Here is a 17,955-nt window from a genome sequence, read left to right as displayed (position 1 = left end):
TATATAGAAAATGCTTTTTCTTATCCGCAATTGCGGACAAGAATAGGACATGTTCTATAGGCTCTACAAAAAAACGCAGTGTTCGCCTGATCAGGCCCGATCTTGTGCGCACACTTGCGTTCAGTCCGCCCCCATCGCAGTGCCCGAATTTTTTTTTTTCTGGTCACTGCAAAAGTTAAGTTGCATTATTGAAATAAATGAACTTTGTACGATATTCTAATTTTTCAAGTTTCACATGGGGGACCATACTTTCTAAAAGCTACCATGTTTCCTCCCTGTCCAGCTAGTGTGTTCCTCAATATTGCACACCTGGTCGACCTTTGCACACCATTCCTCCAGAGAGGGAGGGGTTGAATTCAGCCAGTGGAGCAAAATCAGCGTCTTTGCCACTGCTAAGAGATGTGTGATAAGGTTTGTTTTGGAAGGACGATATACCGTACATCTTTTGGACTTGTATATACTCTGAATAACTGATCTAATCTGTTTCCAGAAAGATTTAATTGGTTCACATGTCCACCAGATGTGTAAATGGGAACCTCTGCTTTCTTGAATTCTCCAGCAAATATCTGTATCAGAAGCATTGTGTGAGAAGAGGAATTCAGGAGTCTTATACCAACGACTCAAAAGCTTATGGTGGCTGTCCTGTAATCGCACGCATCGAGAAAATCCTTGAGAATGAGATGATATAAAGCGGGTCTCCTTGTCTGACAAGGAAACGTCTAGTTCCTCTTACCAGGTTTTTAGGAAATTGGCTTTGTCAAAGGAGGGTTCAACACAAATTGTTGGTTAAGGCTACTTTCACACCTGTGTTAGGTGCGGATCTGTCTGGTATATGCACAGACGGATCTGCACCTATAATGCTAACGCTTGTATCCGTTCAGAACAGATCCGTTTGCATTACCATGAACAAAAAAAATATATTTAATTTTTTTTGTTTATGATAATGCAAACAGATCCGTTTTGACTTACACTGAAAGTCAATGGAAGGCGGATCCGTTTTCAATTGCACCATATTGTGTCAGTAAATACGGATCCGTCCCCATTGACTTACATTGTAAGTCAGGACGGATCCGTTTGGCTCAGTTTTGTCAGACGGACATCAAAACGCTGCAAGCAGCGTTTTGCTGTCCGCCTCCAGAGCGGAATGGAGGCTGAACGGAAGGCAAACTGATGCATTCTGAATGGATTCTTATCCATTCAGAATGCATTGGGGCTCAACTGATCCGTTTTTGACCGCTTGCGAGAGCCCTGAAACGGATCTCACAAGCGGACCCAGAAACGCCAGTGTGAAAATAGCCTAAAGATACGAGATCTTTCTGGTTTTAGGAAGCTTTGTTATCATCAGCTATTCAAAGGCTGTGAGACTTCTCCCAGGGACGGACAAAGATAAGAACTTAGAGCAGATACACCTGAAGTGAGCATAATAAAAGGATGGGGTCACCTCAGATATACCTGCAGGAAGGAAACTTCGGAAGGAGTATATGGAAGAACCATGAAGCACGGAAAAAATGCCAGAACTGGGCCTAATAGAATATCCAATAGAAAGAGAGAATTCAGCTTCTTGTGGAGTACTCCACAAGAAGCTGGATTCTCTCTTTCTATCGGATATGGAAGAAATGGATCACTGAGAAAAAGCTTCACCTATTCACCAGGATCTTAGTGTCTGCCATAATCTGTCTTTGGCCACCCCTGGTGATGAGGTGAGAGATGGGAGCGATCACAATGGTAATAAGGGAGAAGGTCGTGGAGCCAAAGTTTGTCCCATTTGTCTCCAAACCTCTATAGTGCCCTGTAGTATTGGGTCAAGATCTACTATTCTGGGCAAAGTGTTGGGGATCCACATTTGCTCCAACTCTCCTCGGCTTTTATGTCAGAGAGAGATTGCAAAAGGGTCCTCTTCGCCACAGGGAAACATCAGTTTTAACCATCTATTCAGTTGCACTGCTTTATTGTAAGAAAATACATCAGGGCAACCTATTTCTCCTACTTCCCTTCTTTTAATCAACAAAGAATGTGACATGCACGCTTTTTTTTTTTCACAAGAATCTACAGAAGAGGCTCCGTATAGAGGTAAAAATCCCCGGATTCAGGACCATCTGTAAAATATACAATGCTTTCGGCATGATGTATGTCTTAAAAAAAACAAATTCTGCCAAGCCCGGATATCCTTAAAGGATCATGAGCCTTTAACATCCTATTAAACTCCCCAAGCAATGGAGCGTAGTTCAAATGATAAAGCTCAGATAGTTCTTTCGAGAGGTGAACCCCTAAGTAAGTAATTGAGGAATGAGCCCAGGCAAAATCAGTGCAGGACTTCAGTGAAGGTAAAAGTGATTGAGGCACTGATATGTTCAGTATCTCTGACTTGGCAGAGTTGACCTTAAAGTTTGAAAAAGCACTGACTTCCTGTAACAGATGGGAGATACAAGGGAGACTGTCTTCTGGGTTGGTAGTTAGAAAGAGTTGGTCGTCAGCAAAAACTAGAAACTTCAGCTGTTTTTCAACCAGAGTCTTCCCCTGGATGTCCTCTCTTTCCCTGACTCCTTGAAGTAAGGTGTCTATTACTAGAACAAGGAGGGTGGGGGACAATGGACATCCCTGTCTCGTTCCATTTGTTATTTCAAAAGTGGGTGACAAAGTATTATTGATGCTGAGCCGGGCATGGGGAGATTGGTATAGTGTGAACATTGCGTTGTATAGTGTGAACATTGCGTTGCTTTCATAAATGCCCACTTCACCCTATCAAAAGCCTTCTCGGCATCAATGCCAAGAAAGACTAAGAGTAGTTTGGAGGAGTGGTCTGTATGTATTGCATGACATATTTGCTTTCCCCTCTCTCCCTGGACAAAGCCCACTTGTTATGGACCCACTAGTGAAGGGATGATAGGTCTGAGTCTGTTTGCTAGTAATTTGGGCCAAATCTTCAAATCCTGATTAAGCAAAGAGATTGGCCTATAGCTTCTGCATTCTGACGGATCTTTTCCTTCCTTGGTAATTAAGGAAATGAAAGCGTCTTGGGTTTGACTAAGGAGAAAGCTCCCATTGAGGAGAGCATTACAGACTCTTGTCAGCTAGGATATTAAAGGTTTTGAAGTAGTGTAGGGAAGCCATTTGGACCTGGAGTTTTATTTATTTTTTTGGGGGGGGGGAGAAGCTGCCTAGTACTTCTTTTAATTCCTCTTCAGAAATTGGTCGGACAAGGTCCAAAGCCATTGAAAGGGAGATGGAGGGAAGTTTTAGGGAATGTATAAACTTTTGGATTGCTTCTGTGGCAGACAGGTCAGAATTCTTATCAACTGGGCTTTCAAGGTTATACAGTTTAGGCCTCATGCACACGACCGCTGTGTGCATCCACGTCCGTGGTTCCGTTTTCCGTTTTTTTTTCGCGGCCCCATTGACTTTCAATGGGTCCGTGGAAAAATCGGAAAATGCACCGTTTGGCAGCCGCATCCGTGATCCGTGTTTCCTGGCCGTGAAAAAAATATGACCTGTCCTATTTTTTTCACGGTCAACGGTTCGCAGACCCATTCAAGTCAATGGGTTCGTGAAAAATCACTGATGCACACAAGATTGTCATCCGTGCCCGTGATCCGTGTCCGTTTTCCCTATCATTTTCAATGCAAACTTGACTTAGTTTTTTTTTTCACTTTTCATGTCTGTGGATCCTCCAAAAATCAAGGAAGACCCACGGACGAAAAAACGGTCACGGATCACGGACCAACGGAACCCCGTTTTGCGGACCGTGAAAAAATACTGTCGTGTGCATGAGGCCTTAGAATAAGAGTTGAAAAGCCCTGGCAATTTCGTCGGTCGAGGAGACCAATTTGCCGGATACAGGTTTAATCTTTTGTTTGAAGGACGTAGCTTTAGCTTTCCTGAGGAGGGAGGACATCAATCTTCCACCCTTATCCCTATGTCTCTATAGGTAGTGTTTAAAGTATAGATTTTTTTTTTTTGCTGCTTGAGTAGAGGTAGGTTTTGAGTTTTGTCCTTATGGTCGCTAGTTCTTCTTGAAGAGAAAGGGCTTTAGATCTCTAAAGAGTCAATACTAGGTTTAAATCCCCTCCGAAAATGATTTGCCCCTCTGTGAACAGTTTTAGATTCTCCAGAACATGCAATAGCCAGGGTATCTGTTTCGTATTTGGGGCATATATGTCTGCTAAGGTGTATTTGTTGGAGGCAATAGTCCGTTTAAGAAATAGAACCCTACCTTCAGCATCAGAGTATTGTGTGACCTGGAATGGTACCGATTTGTGAATCGCGATCGTCACGCCTTTTGTACGAGAGGATTCTTGGCAGCTGTGGAACCACTGGTTAAAGTAGTGATTAGGGAGTTTTGGGATTGTCTTTTCTGAAATGGGTTTCCTGTAGAAAAGAAATGTTAGTCTAAAGTTTGCGTAAAAGAAAAATGGTATGATGTCTCTTATCAGGCGAGTTTAAGCCTTTTATGTTAAGAGTGGTAAAAACTACATCTGTCATGGCACTCTATGTCGGGTTGATTCTAACTCCCTGTCAGAGAGTTACAAAAGATAAGGTTAGCAAACAAAGGAGAGCACTATTATTAAGTTGATGAGGCAAAGGAGAAGAGAGGGGGGGGGGGGAAGCGGGTAGAAGACACACAGGCGTGAGGGGACAGTTGACAAGACAAATCAAACAAGAGGCTGACAAAAGGCCTTAAACAAAATATAGTACACCTCACAGAAAAATGATGAAAACAGGCAAGAGGCCAGAACAAAGAAGAAAACGGTGTTTCTCGCCTGCTATGACACACCAATTAAACAGCTTAACTGCTCCGCCCCACCCCAAAGAAGAGGGGTACCACGGGGGGGACGAGTTCTCCAAAGCATGTTCTGCACCCCAGCCCACCTGCAACAGCATTGTGTGGTTGCCAGACATAGGGAGATTATCTAAAGGAGACGAGCTGAATGGTTATGACTACGAATGGGGGAAAGGGTGGTGGTGGTGGAGGGTCGGGGGGAGGGATGGATAGCAACCATGGTAATTCTCTTATCTCACAATTATGGCACGCCATTATAGTGAGCATCTTTGGACTTATGTAAACCATGTCACAAGAAAGACTCAGGCCTGGTCAATTGAGATAAATCTATCGCCTAAAAAAAGAATTGAGAAGAATGTTCCCAGAAATTGACAAACATTACCAGTGTGGTGTGACCCCTATAACCATCAGTGAGCTCCATAAACCCAAGCTGATGTCACCTAGAGTCCTCTCTAAGTTGCAGTCCCCTTCCACGATTTGACTGTAGGGAGTTTTGGGAGATCTTGGTCATCCAACATCTGCAGCTAGGATGGTATTGCCATTGGTAGAATCTCCAGAGCACACTAGATTCTATCCGGGTCTAGAGGGGTATGTACCGTCAACTGCTGTCCATTAAGCCAGATGCTTAGACCGAACAGGAGCAGCCATGTGTATTATATATTCTTCTCCTGCAGGATCTCTAGTAATGTTCGCAGGACACAGAGTTTTGCCAGAGTGGACGGAGCTATGTCCTGGTAGAACTGCAAGGTAGAGTCTGCGCATCGAACAGCGTTCTTTTCCCTAGCTGCTGTCAGTATTTGAGAAGTGTCCACAAAAGACAGAAGGCCGCAAATAATGTCTCGTGGGGGCTTGGGGCAAAGCACCTATTTATGCGTTCTATGACCACTCCCGCTGCTCTCTCTGGGCCTAGCATATCACAAAAAATGTCCTGAGCCACTTTCCTAAGGGCTTCTGGTGCAAACTGTTCAGGGAGACCATTTATTCTTATGTTCCTCCTTCTACTCTGGTTTGGTCCTCATTAAGCATATGGGCCTTGTTAATAAATTCAGCATGTTGTGACGACTGCGTTGCTACAATTTCTAAGAAGGCCACTATGCTGGATTGACCCGTTTCAAGCCCCTCTGCTCGGTGGCTCAGCTGGCGCAGATTTTCCCTTATCTCTGGCAGCTCCTCCATCACTGGTTTCATGGCCTGGTGGATTGTTTTCTTCAGGAAAGCTTTAGTGATGGGGGCTGAGGCAGACTAACCCCATTCGTTTTCAGCAATACTGTCTCTGTCGGAGTCTTCTTGATCTCGGGCGCCATCTGTGGGTGGGTCTGCATCGGGTGATAAGTTTTGCTTCTTCCGGCACTTTTGTAGATCCATCTGGGCTGCAGACGACTTGGGGGTGTTCAGAGGATCCCCACGGACGCTCCATTTTCGTTTTAACCATTTTGTGATGGTATAGGCTCGCTATAACGGTGGTTCTGAGGTGCACTCGTGAGAGAGCTGCAGGCTCCATAAAATTAATTTTAAAGCATTTTATACAATGCTTTCAAAGAATAAGAAAATATTTAGTCACTCACAACTGATGTTTCTCTGACCTCTGCAGAATCTCTTAATTCACACCTCAAATGCTGCAAAACCTCCTAAAACACACCTCAGCTGCTGAAGAACCTCATAATACATGGCTCAGCAGCTGCAAAACATAATAAAGCATACCTGAGAACATAACCTAATACAGCCTTCAGCTACTGCAGAACCTCCTAATACTTACAAAGGCATGCAGAAGTTTGGGCACCCCTGGTTTAAAATTAATGTTACTGAGAACAGTTAAGCAAATTTGAAATGATGTCCAAAAGGGATAAAGTTAAAGATGACATATTGTATTTTATTTTTTTGGAAGCTTGGTTCAAACAAGCCACAGTTTTTTCCGCATAACAGTGTGTGGATTTCAGTAAGGAAACAGGCTCTTGTCAATTACTAAAGACAATTAAGGCTCCTTTCACACTAGCGTTCGCTGGTCCGCTCGTGAGCTCCGTTTGAAGGAGCTCACGAGCGGACCCGAACGCAGCCGTCCAGCCCTGATGCAGTCTGAATGGAGCGGATCCGCTCAGACTGCATCAGTCTGGCGGCGTTCAGCCTCCGCTCCGCTCGCCTCCGCACGGACAGGCGGACAGCTGAACGCTGCTTGCAGCGTTCGGGTGTCCGCCTGGCCGTGCGGATCCGTGCGGATCCGTTCAGACTTACAATGTAAGTCAATGGGGACGGATCCGTTTGAAGATGCCACAATGTGGCTCAATCTTCAAGCGGATCCGTCCCCCATTGACTTTACATTGAAAGTCTGGACGGATCCGTACGAGGCTATTTTCACACTTAGCTGTTATATGCTAAAAATAATGCAGAGGGATCCGTTCTGAACGGAGCCTCCGTCTGCATTATTATGAGCGGATCCGTTCAGAACGGATCCGCCCGAACGCTAGTGTGAAAGTAGCCTAATAGTTGTCTTCAGTAAAACGGCCATACTGCACTTGGTATTAATCAAGACCTGACAGAACAACACATGTGCAGGTTGAGAAATAGCAACCATAATATAATAAACTTCCAATTGTCATTAAAAAGTTTTTATTTTATTTTTTATTTTTTTAGGGAGTCACAAAAAAGCAGAATTTCCTAAAAGCAAAATTTGACAGTATTAGAGAGTTCATTATCCTCACTAACTAGGACAGTGTCTTCAAAATTAAAAAATACAGCCACAAAATTCTAAACTCATTGTGAGAGGTAAATCCTTATTTATAATAAACTGGAGCAAAAAATGACCAATGTGGATAAATAGAAATGTAAAGGTGGCAATAAATGACAAAAAGAAAGCACTTAAATTACTAAAACGAAATGTAGCGGAGAAGCAGTAAAAAAAAAACTACAAGGAGAAAAATAGAATATGTAAAAGACAGATAGAGATGGGCAAGCTGTGGAAAGAGAGGCTCGTTGCCATCAAAAGTAAAACTAACCCTATAATGTTCTTCAATTATATAAATGGTAAAAAGTTTCTCCTATAACAGAGCAGAAGAATGGAAAATAATAGCACAGATGTACGGTAATGAAATAATAGAGGCTGGCACTACTGCAATATATCTCATTTCCCATTGTTCCCCAATAACACATGGAAGGATATAATAATGTCCCCCTGTGGTCCTGTATGTGAAAGTCCAGTGTATACACGCCAAAGAAACAAAATAGAACATGTCAAGCGCCGTCCAATAGAAAACTCCACTTTATTGAAGTATGAAAAACAGCATGGTTTGGTTATGGATAGTATGGATGGTCTTTTTTGTTCTGCTTAAAAGGGTATTCTGGGAAAGTAACTTAATTTTTTAAACACTGCATTAAGGCAGCAACCTGTGACCCAACCAGAACACATACCTATACATATAACCAGAGTTTCAATTTATCTTGCAATCACTTTGCCTAGCTCCTGTGTGAGCCTGCAACACACCCAGATTATCATGACGGCGGCGCCTGATCTTCCCTCCCAAAACTTAAAAATCCCCACAATCCCTTGCTTTCCTGCTGTGAGTTTGTGCTTGTTCATGAGTGTTGATGTTTACCGATTGGCTGCCTGATATCACAGTGCCATCATGCCCCCTCTACTCAGTAATCACCAGCACACTGACATTCCCTTTGTTTCCCGAGACATTTAGCTAGAGAATTGATAGCAACACACTGAGCATGCTCGACCTAACAAAGGCTCAGAACTACAGGTCGATGCATGGTAATTTATAAGGAAACACAGTGGGTAGCAGAGGAGACTAACTAATTTTATAACTACTGAACAGTAAATATGTAAAATTTACATTATATTAGTTTAAAACATAAGTTATATTTTTGGTAACTTGAATACCCCTTTAAGCTTCGTCTGGCTCCAAACTGCACATGTGCTGCCCCCTTATATCCAGGTTATGCAATCGCACATGTTATTTAAAAGTAACATTTTTATCCAAAGATCCATAATAACACATAATACAATTATTTATAGATACAAGAGGTTAAAAACTGCATATCTCTGAGGAATATTTCATGTTCTGTATTACTAGCATAGTAATGCACTCATAATTTCTCAATAATTGTTCAGGCCGAGGGGGCCTAATTCCTTAGTCTGTATGATCATTTATTTCAGCTTCCTTCCAGAACGTCTCTCTGTGTCTGTCATCTCCATTGTTTGGTTGTTTGATATATTTTAATCCCAGAAATTGCATATGTTTACTATAACCTTTATGCACCTTGGACATATGGTTAATCAGTCTTGGCACACTCCGCCTCCCCCCGCCCTTTGTCTTTAAACAGTGTACATGTTTGCCAAATCCTACCTCCATTGGTCTTATTGTTTTTCCTATGTTGTGTAAGCCATATTTGCATCTAATGGCATACACCACATATTTAGTTTTGCAAGTAAACTCATGATGAACTTGAAATAAATGACCCCCAAGATTAACATTGCTATTACGGGATAAATTAATACAAAACCGACTTTGTCCACAGTAGTAATTACTGCTTGGCTGAATATCTTTTAAGCAACTACATCCCGTTTTTTGGGGCTTATTACCTCAACCTGTTATACCGCAGATGTACATTGACGTCACATAGCGTAGGAAGAGACCGCTGCACTCATGGAGCACCAGCCTTTGCTTTTTTTTTTTTTTTTTTTTTTTAATATAAATTCTTATAATAGACAGTTGCAATAAAGGCAGATTACAAGTAACGCTGGTAAGCAATGATCTGTTCAATTGTCGGCCCTTTAAGAATAATAAATGGTCTTTAGGCATCAAAATTATCTACTAGTTTTTCATAGATTTATATTCTCAATTTATAATAATTTCAAGTTAGTTTGGTCATTGTAGAAACTATTAAAGGGGTTGTGTCACTTCAGCAAATGGCATTTTTTTTTTATTAATTCAAGGCACTTACTACTGTATTGTTATTATCCATATTGCTTCCTATGCTGGCTGGATTAATTTTTCCATCCCATTATACACTGCTCAACTCCCTGCAATCCAGCATTGGTGATCGTGTTTGCACACTGTAGGAAAAACAGTCTGAGCTACCATTTCAGAAATTCTGATGCATAGCAAAATAGTCTTTCCTTGATAAATATTTTTTTGTTTTCCAGGTCTGCTTGATGTGTATGGATTTGAATCTTTTCTACAAAACAGTTTGGAACAGTTGTGCATTAACTATGCTAATGAGAAACTTCAACAGCATTTTGTGTCTCACTACATGAAAGCTCAGCAGGTATATAATGACGCTCCTCCTCACTTTATATATTTTATCACCTATTGCCTATGAATTTACTTATTTCTAGCATTGCCCCATTTTAGGCCCATATTGGACGTTGTATTACCATTATTATTAATAATCTATGGGGTCACATACTGCCGGGGTATAGTTGTCCAAAAAAATACTAGTTTATATGCCCCCATAAGGTAACACTATCATAGGGAGGGGAGGGTGAAAAAAAGGAGTAGCATTTGTAGACAAAAGTGTTAGGCGAACACACATTGTCGCGCGTTCCCGAATATCTATGTACGGGAACGCGCGACAAAACGCCCCAAAAAAGCTCAAGAACTTGTTTGAGCGTCGGGTGTTTTACAGCGCGATCCTACGCGCTGTAAAACGCCCAGGTGAGAACCATTCCCATAGGGAAGCATTGGTTTCTCCTTGTTGAGCGTTTTACAGCGCGTAGGAACGCGCCGTAAAACGCTCAGGTGTGAACTTAGGGTTAGAGAACAATGGGACTGTGTTTGATGGCTGCTTAGACAGGAGTTCACCCGTCTAACAGCCATTGCCAACAATATGGCAAATTAGGGTTTAAAAAAAAAATATAAAAAACTCACCTCATCCACTTGATCAAGCTCTCAGAGATCGCCGCTGTGTGATTAAAGGGGTTGTCCGGGTTCAGAGTTGAAACTAGACATATCTACATTTTCACCCAGGCAGCCCCCCTGACTTGTGCATCGGAGCAGTTCATGCTCCGATGCTCCCCTTTGCTGTGCGCTAAATCACGCAGGGCAAAGGCATTTTCTGGAGTTCCGGTGATGAATCGGGCTCTCCTTAGGGCTGCCAGGCAGAGGCTTCCACCCAGCAGGGAGTCCGGTGACGTCACTGGCACTGATGGGCGGACTTTAGCGCTGCCCTAGCCTGTAAAACGGCTAGGGCAGCACTAAAGCCCGCCCATCAGAGCTGGTGGCGTCACCGAACACACTGCTGGGCAGAAGCCTTCGCCCAGCAGTGTGCTATTGTAAATAAAAGAGCCCTTGCCCTGCACGATCCATTGCAGGGGAAGGGAGCGCATCAGAGCATGAAATGCTCCAATACTAACATCAGGGGGGCTGCCTGGGGGAAATTATGGGTATGTCCGGGTTCAGCTCTGAACCTGGACAACCCTTTTAAGTGAACGAGGTGATTTTTTTATTTTTATTTAATTTTTTTGCAAATGAACAGCTGGGGGCATTATTTAAACAATGGGGGAAACAATTTAAGCTGGAGGCCTACATTTTACCGGACATGCAAAACAGAAACACGGCCAGAAAATGGATCCACACTCCTATTTTAACAGGCATTTATTTTGTGCGTGCATGTAGCCTTTAGGTATAAAGATATGCCCCATATTTAAGACAAGTGGCATTTGATAAATTTGGAGCAGAGTGTACCAATCCAGACTCCTGCAAAACTGAGTTCACATATAAGGCTACTTTCACATTAGCGTTCGGGGCTCCGCTTGTGAGTTACGTTTAAAGGCTCTCACAAGCGGCCCCGAACGCATCTGTCCAGCCCTAATGCATTCTGAGTGGATGCGGATCCGCTCAGAATTCATCAGTCTGGCAGCGTTTGGCCTCCGCTCAGCAGGCGGACACCTGAACACTGCTTGCAGCGTTCGGATGTCCGCCTGGCCGTGCGGAGGCAAACTGATCCGTCCAGACTTACAATGTAGGTCAATGGGGACGGATCCGTTTGAATTTGACACAATATGGCTCAATTTTCGAACAGATCCGTTCCCCATTGACTTTCAATGTAAAGTCTGGACGGATCCGTCTGAAGCTACTTTCACACTTAGAATTTTTTCTAAAATATAACGCAGACGGATCCATTCTGAACGGATCCCATCGTCTGCATTATATGAGCGGATCCGTCTGGGCAGACCCCAGACGGATCCGCTCTGAACGCAAGTGTGAAAGTAGCCTTACCCTCAGGGCTTACCAGGCAGGGCTTTAGAATTAGTTCTTTCCAGTAAATCTAATTGTCTGACTTGCCAAAATGCAGGAGTGACTGCCTGTTTTAGGGCATGTTCACTGCAGACTCTAGAATAGAGTCTGTCTACAGTTTTAATTCTCATTAAAAAGTATACTTATACAAACCTACAGAAACACTGTGAGACTATTTAAAAATCTTAGTAGTTGATAGGCAGATACCCTGAAATATAATTAGTATAAGAAATAAATACTAAAAGATCAAGACCACATCAAGTAATTTTATGTCTCTGAAATGACATCATTGGACAATTTAATATAGGTGGTTGTAGGCATGCCTGGTTGGTATAATGTACTACAAATTAATAAATGTATATTACATGATTGACATAATAAGGGTATATTACATGATTAAATATTAGAGTTCATATACTTAAAAAACCTAAAATCCCAACTTTAACCTTATGTATGGCAAAGAGTATTAGGAGCTCAATGAACGGTAAATATATAGTCTCAATATGAGACAAGAGCTAGTAGTAATGTACTAAGTCCTGCTACATGCGCAATACCACTGGAGTAAATGGAAACGAAGCGGCCTTGAAGAAGCCAGCGTTACTCAATCTGATGGGCGGCACCTGTGAGAAAGATGAATGAATCAGGGAAAGCCTCACAACAATTCTGGAAGATATTGGGTGCAAAATAAAGCGCTATAGGCTCCATTCACTGTGACATCATTTATCAACATATTAAAAGATGGTCCCCGCCCCCAACAGACATACCTGCCCCATTACCAAAGGACGCCGGTTTTCTGGCAAAACATGTCGGGTGGCAGTGTATGTGTCTGTGTGTTGTTTTAGATCAGTAGTAGGTAGTTAACCCATTCGAAGGCAATGAGCGTAAACTAGTGGATACTAAAGAAATGAAATGTAGCTGGTCAGAGCGCGCATTGATTGACCACTTTGCTACATTATTAAAACAGCTAAGTTTTGCTGTGAAGGATACAAACAGTGACTCCACATGTATAATAGACACCAAAATAAATTCAGGGTATCTGCCTATCAACTACTAAGATTTTTAAATAGTCTCACAGTGTTTCTGTAGGTTATAGTTTGTATAAGTATACTTTTAATGAGAATTAAAATAAAAGTTACGTTTTAAACCAACAGCATGTGTCAAATGACCAAATGATATGAATTACTGATGATGTAAACACCATACACGAGCTGTGAGGTCTTATTTGTAATTATAATGTCGACAGTTTTGACCCCTCAATATTGGTGACTGGGAAAGCAAAGCAAACACACCCGTGTGATGGTCAGTCCAATTATGTCCAGTGCCCTGGGCTCTCTGTATTGAGTGTATTCTAAACCTTCCCCATTCCTTGCTGTTTCTTGATTGATTGTTACAGCTGTTATCTGGGAGAGCTGGATAGCATACAATGCAGAGGGCCCATTGCACTGAAGATAAAGGGACTGCAATGTGGACACCAGGAGGATTAAAGCTTTAACCGCTACAGGACCGCCGTACGCAGGATTGCGTCCTGCCGGCGGCCCTGCTCTTCTGGGTGGACGCATATACGCGTCCTCCCGTGATACCCGAGATTTCCTGTGAACGCGCACAGGCGCGCGCACTCACAGGAACGGAAGGTAAAAGAGTGGATCTCCAGCCTGCCAGCGGCGATCGCTCGCTGGCAGGCTGGAGATCTGATTTTTTTTAACCCCTAAAAGGTATATTAGACGCTGTTTTGATAACAGCGTCTAATATACCTGCTACCTGGTCCTCTGGTGGTCCCTTTTGTTACGATCGACCACCAGAGGACACAGGTAGCTCAGTAAAGTCGCACCAAACACTACACTACACCCCCCCCCCCGTCACTTATTAACCCCTTATGAACCCCTGATCACCCATGATCACCCCATATATAAACTCATATGATCACCCCCCTGTCATTGATCACCCCCCCTGTCATTGATCACCCCCCTGTCAGGCTCCGTTCAGACGTCCATATGATTTTTACGGATCCACGGATACATGGATTGGATCCGCAAAACGCATACGGATGTCTGAATGGAGCCTTACAGGAGGGTGATCAATGACAGGCGGGTGATCACCCATATAGATTCCCTGATCACCCCCTGTCATTGATCACCCCCCTGTCATTGATCACCCCCCTGTAAGGCTCCATTCAGACGTCCGTATGATTTTTACGGATCCATGGATACATGGATCGGATCCGCAAAACACATGCGGACATCTGAATGGAGCCTTACAGGGGGGTGATCACCCATATACACTCCCTGATCACCCCCTGTCATTGATCACCCCCCTGTCATTGATCACCCCCCTGTAAGGCTCCATTCAGACGTCCGCATGTGTTTTGCGGATCCGATCCATGTATCCATGGACCCGTAAAAATCATTCGGACGTCTGAATGGAGCCTTACAGGGGGGTGATCACCCATATACACTCCCTGATCACCCCCCTGTAAGGCTCCATTCAGACGTCCGCATGTGTTTTGCGGATCCGATCCATGTATCCATGGATCCGTAAAAATCATACGGACGTCTGAATGGAGCCTTACAGGGGGGTGATCAATGACAGGATGTGATCAGGGAGTCTATATGGGTGATCACCCCTCTGTCATTGATCACCCCCCTGTAAGGCTCCATTCAGACGTCCGCATGTGTTTTGCGGATCCGATCCATGTATCCATGGATCCGTAAAAATCATTTGGACGTCTGAATGGAGCCTTACCAGGGGGGTGATCAATGACAGGGGGTGATCAGGGAGTGTATATGGGTGATCACCCCCCTGTCATTGATCACCCCCCCTGTAAGGCTCTATTCAGACATTTTTTTGGCCCAAGTTAGCGGAAATATATATATATTTTTGTTTGTTTTTTCTTACTAAGTCTCATATTCCACTAACTTGTGTCAAAAAATAAAATCTCACATGAACTCACCATACCCCTCACGGAATCCAAATGCGCAACATTTTTAGACATTTATATTCCAGACTTCTTCTCACGCTTTAGGGCCCCTAAAAAGCCAGGGCAGTATAAATACCCCACATGTGACCCCATTTCGGAAAGAAGACACCCAAGGTATTCCGTAAGGGGCATATTGAGTCCATGAAAGATTGAAATTTTTGTCCTAAGTTAGCGGAAAGTGAGACTTTGTGAGAGAAAAAACAAAACAAAAAAAATTTCCGCTAACTTTTGCAAAAAAAAAAATTCTATGAACTCGCCAGGCCCCTCATTGAATACCTTGGGGTGTCTTCTTTCCAAAGTGGGGTCACATGTGGGCTATTTATACTGCCCTGGCTTTTTAGGGGCCCGAAAGTGTGAGAAGAAGTCTGGGATCCAAATGTCTAAAAATGCCCTCCTAAAAGGAATTTGGGCACCTTTGCGCATCTAGGCTGCAAAAAAGTGTCACACATCTGGTATTGCCGTACTCAGGAGAAGTTGGGGAATGTGTTTTGGGGTGTCATTTTACATATACCCATGCTGGGTGAGAAAAATATCTTGGTCAAATGCCAACTTTGTATAAAAAAATGGGAAAAGTTGTCTTTTGCCAAGATATTTCTCTCACCCAGCATGGGTATATGTAAAATTACACCCCAAAACACATTCCCCAACTTTTCCTGAGTACGGCAATACCAGATGTGTGACACTTTTTTGCAGCCAAGGTGGGCAAAGGGGCACACATTCCAAAGTGCACCTTTTGGATTTCGCAGGCCATTTTTTACACATTTTGATGGCAAGGTACTTCTCACACATTTGGGCCCCTAAATTGCCAGGGCAATATAACTACGCCACAAGTGACCCCATTTTGGAAAGAAGACACCCTAAGGTATTCCGTGAGGGGAACGGCGAGTTCCTAGAATTTTTTATTTTTTGTCACAACTTAGCGGAAAATGATGATTTTTCTCTTTTTTTTCTTTTTTCCTTACAAAGTCTCATATTCCACTAACTTGCGACAAAAAATATAAAATTCTAGGAACTCGCCATGCCCCTCACGGAATACCTTGGGGTGTCTTCTTTCCAAAATGGGGTCACTTGTGGGGTAGTTATACTGCCGTGGCAATTTAGGGGCCCAAATCTGTGAGAAGAACTTTGCAATCAAAATGTGTAAAAAATGGCCTGCGAAATCCGAAAGGTGCACTTTGGAATATGTGCCCCTTTGCCCACCTTGGCAGCAAAAAAGTGTCACACATCTGGTATCGCCGTACTCAGGAGAAGTTGGGGAATGTGTTTTGGGGTGTCATTTTACATATACCCATGCTGGGTGAAAAAAATATCTTGGTCAAATGCCAACTTTGTATAAAAAAATGGGAAAAGTTGTCTTTTGCCAAGATATTTCTCTCACCCAGCATGGGTATATGTAAAATGACACCCCAAAACACATTCCCCAACTTCTCCCGAGTATGGTGATACCAGATGTGTGACACTTTTTTGCAGCCAAGGTGGGCAAAGGGGCACATATTCCAAAGTGCACCTTTCGGATTTCGCAGGCCATTTTTTACACATTTTGATTGCAAAGTACTTCTCACACATTTGGGCCCCTAAATTGCCAGGGCAGTATAACTACCCCACAAGTGACCCCATTTTGGAAAGAAGACACCCCAAGGTATTCCGTGAGAGGCATGGCGAGTTCCTAGAATTTTTTATTTTTTGTCGCAAGTTAGTGGAATATGAGACTTTGTAAGAAAAAAAAATTAAAATAAAAATCATCATTTTCCGCTAACTTGTGACAAAAAATAAAAAGTTCTATGAACTCACTATGCCCATCAGCGAATACCTTAGGGTGTCTACTTTCCGAAATGGGGTCATTTGTGAGATTTTTCTACTGTTTGGGCATTGTAGAACCTCAGGAAACATGACAGGTGCTCAGAAAGTCAGAGCTGCTTCAAAAAGCGGAAATTCACATTTTTGTACCTTAGTTTGTAAACGCCATAACTTTTACCCAAACCATTTTTTTTTTTGCCCAAACATTATTTTTTTTTTATGAAAGACATGTAGACCAATAAATTTGGCGAAAAATTTATATATGGATGTCGTTTTTTTGGCAAAATTTTACAGCTGAAAGTGAAAAATGTCATTTTTTTGCAAAAAAATCGTAAAATTTCGATTAATAACAAAAAAGTAAAAATGTCAGCAGCAATAAAATACCACCAAATGAAAGCTCTATTAGTGAGAAGAAAAGGAGGTAAAATTCATTTGGGTGGTAAGTTGTATGACCGAGCGATAAACGGTGAAAGTAGTGTAGTGCCGAAGTGTAAAAAGTGGCCTGGTCATGAAGGGGGTTTTAGCTAGCGGGGTTGAAGTGGTTAAAGAACCTGTACCCAAAAAAATACAATGCAATCTGAAAGCACCATGTTATAGAGCAGGAGAAGCTGAGCTGATGTATATATTTGTGGGAAAAGATTCAGTAAAATGGTACATAAGGCCGAAAAAAATAGATCTGTCCATCTAGTTCTGCCTGTTCTCCTGCAAGTTGATCCAGAGGCAGGCAAAAAATTCCTTCCCGACTCCAATCAGGCAATCAGACTAACTCCCTGCATCAACGACCCCTCTCTAGTAGCTATAGCCTGTAATATTATTACGCTCCAGAAATACATCCAGGCCCCTCTTGAATTCCTTTATTGTACTCACCATCACCACCTCCTCAGGCAGAGAGTTCCATAGTCTCACTGCTCTTACCGTAAAGAATCCTTTTCTATGTTTGTGTACAAACCTTCTTTCCTCCAGACGCAGAGGATGTCCCCTCGTCACAGTCCTGGGGATAAATAGATGATGGGATAGATCTCTGTACTGACACCTGATATATTTATACATAGTAATTGGCTCTCCCCTCAGTTGTCTTTTTTTTCTAAAGGGAATAACCCTAATTTTGATAATCTTTCAGGATACTGTAGTACCAACTTGTAATTTTTACATTTACATCTGCAGCCCTG

The 17,955-nt window shown here is 42.7% G+C and overlaps 1 protein-coding gene across 1 annotated transcript in view; it reads left to right on the top strand.

The window, feature by feature from the left end:
* The window catches only part of MYO19 (myosin XIX), an 833,713-nt gene that overhangs the window by 345,397 nt on the left and 470,361 nt on the right, over positions 1-17,955 (top strand). The window contains exon 13 of the mRNA XM_044285692.1: positions 9,924-10,045. Coding sequence (XP_044141627.1) covers positions 9,924-10,045 — 122 coding nt within the window. The remainder of the gene's footprint in view (positions 1-9,923; positions 10,046-17,955) is intronic.

The sequence above is a fragment of the Bufo gargarizans genome, chromosome 3 (assembly GCF_014858855.1).
Source record: "Bufo gargarizans isolate SCDJY-AF-19 chromosome 3, ASM1485885v1, whole genome shotgun sequence".
Lineage (NCBI taxonomy): Eukaryota > Metazoa > Chordata > Amphibia > Anura > Bufonidae > Bufo > Bufo gargarizans.
The sequence above is the reverse complement of the archived record's forward strand: the minus strand, read 5'-3'. Positions and strand labels throughout refer to the sequence as shown.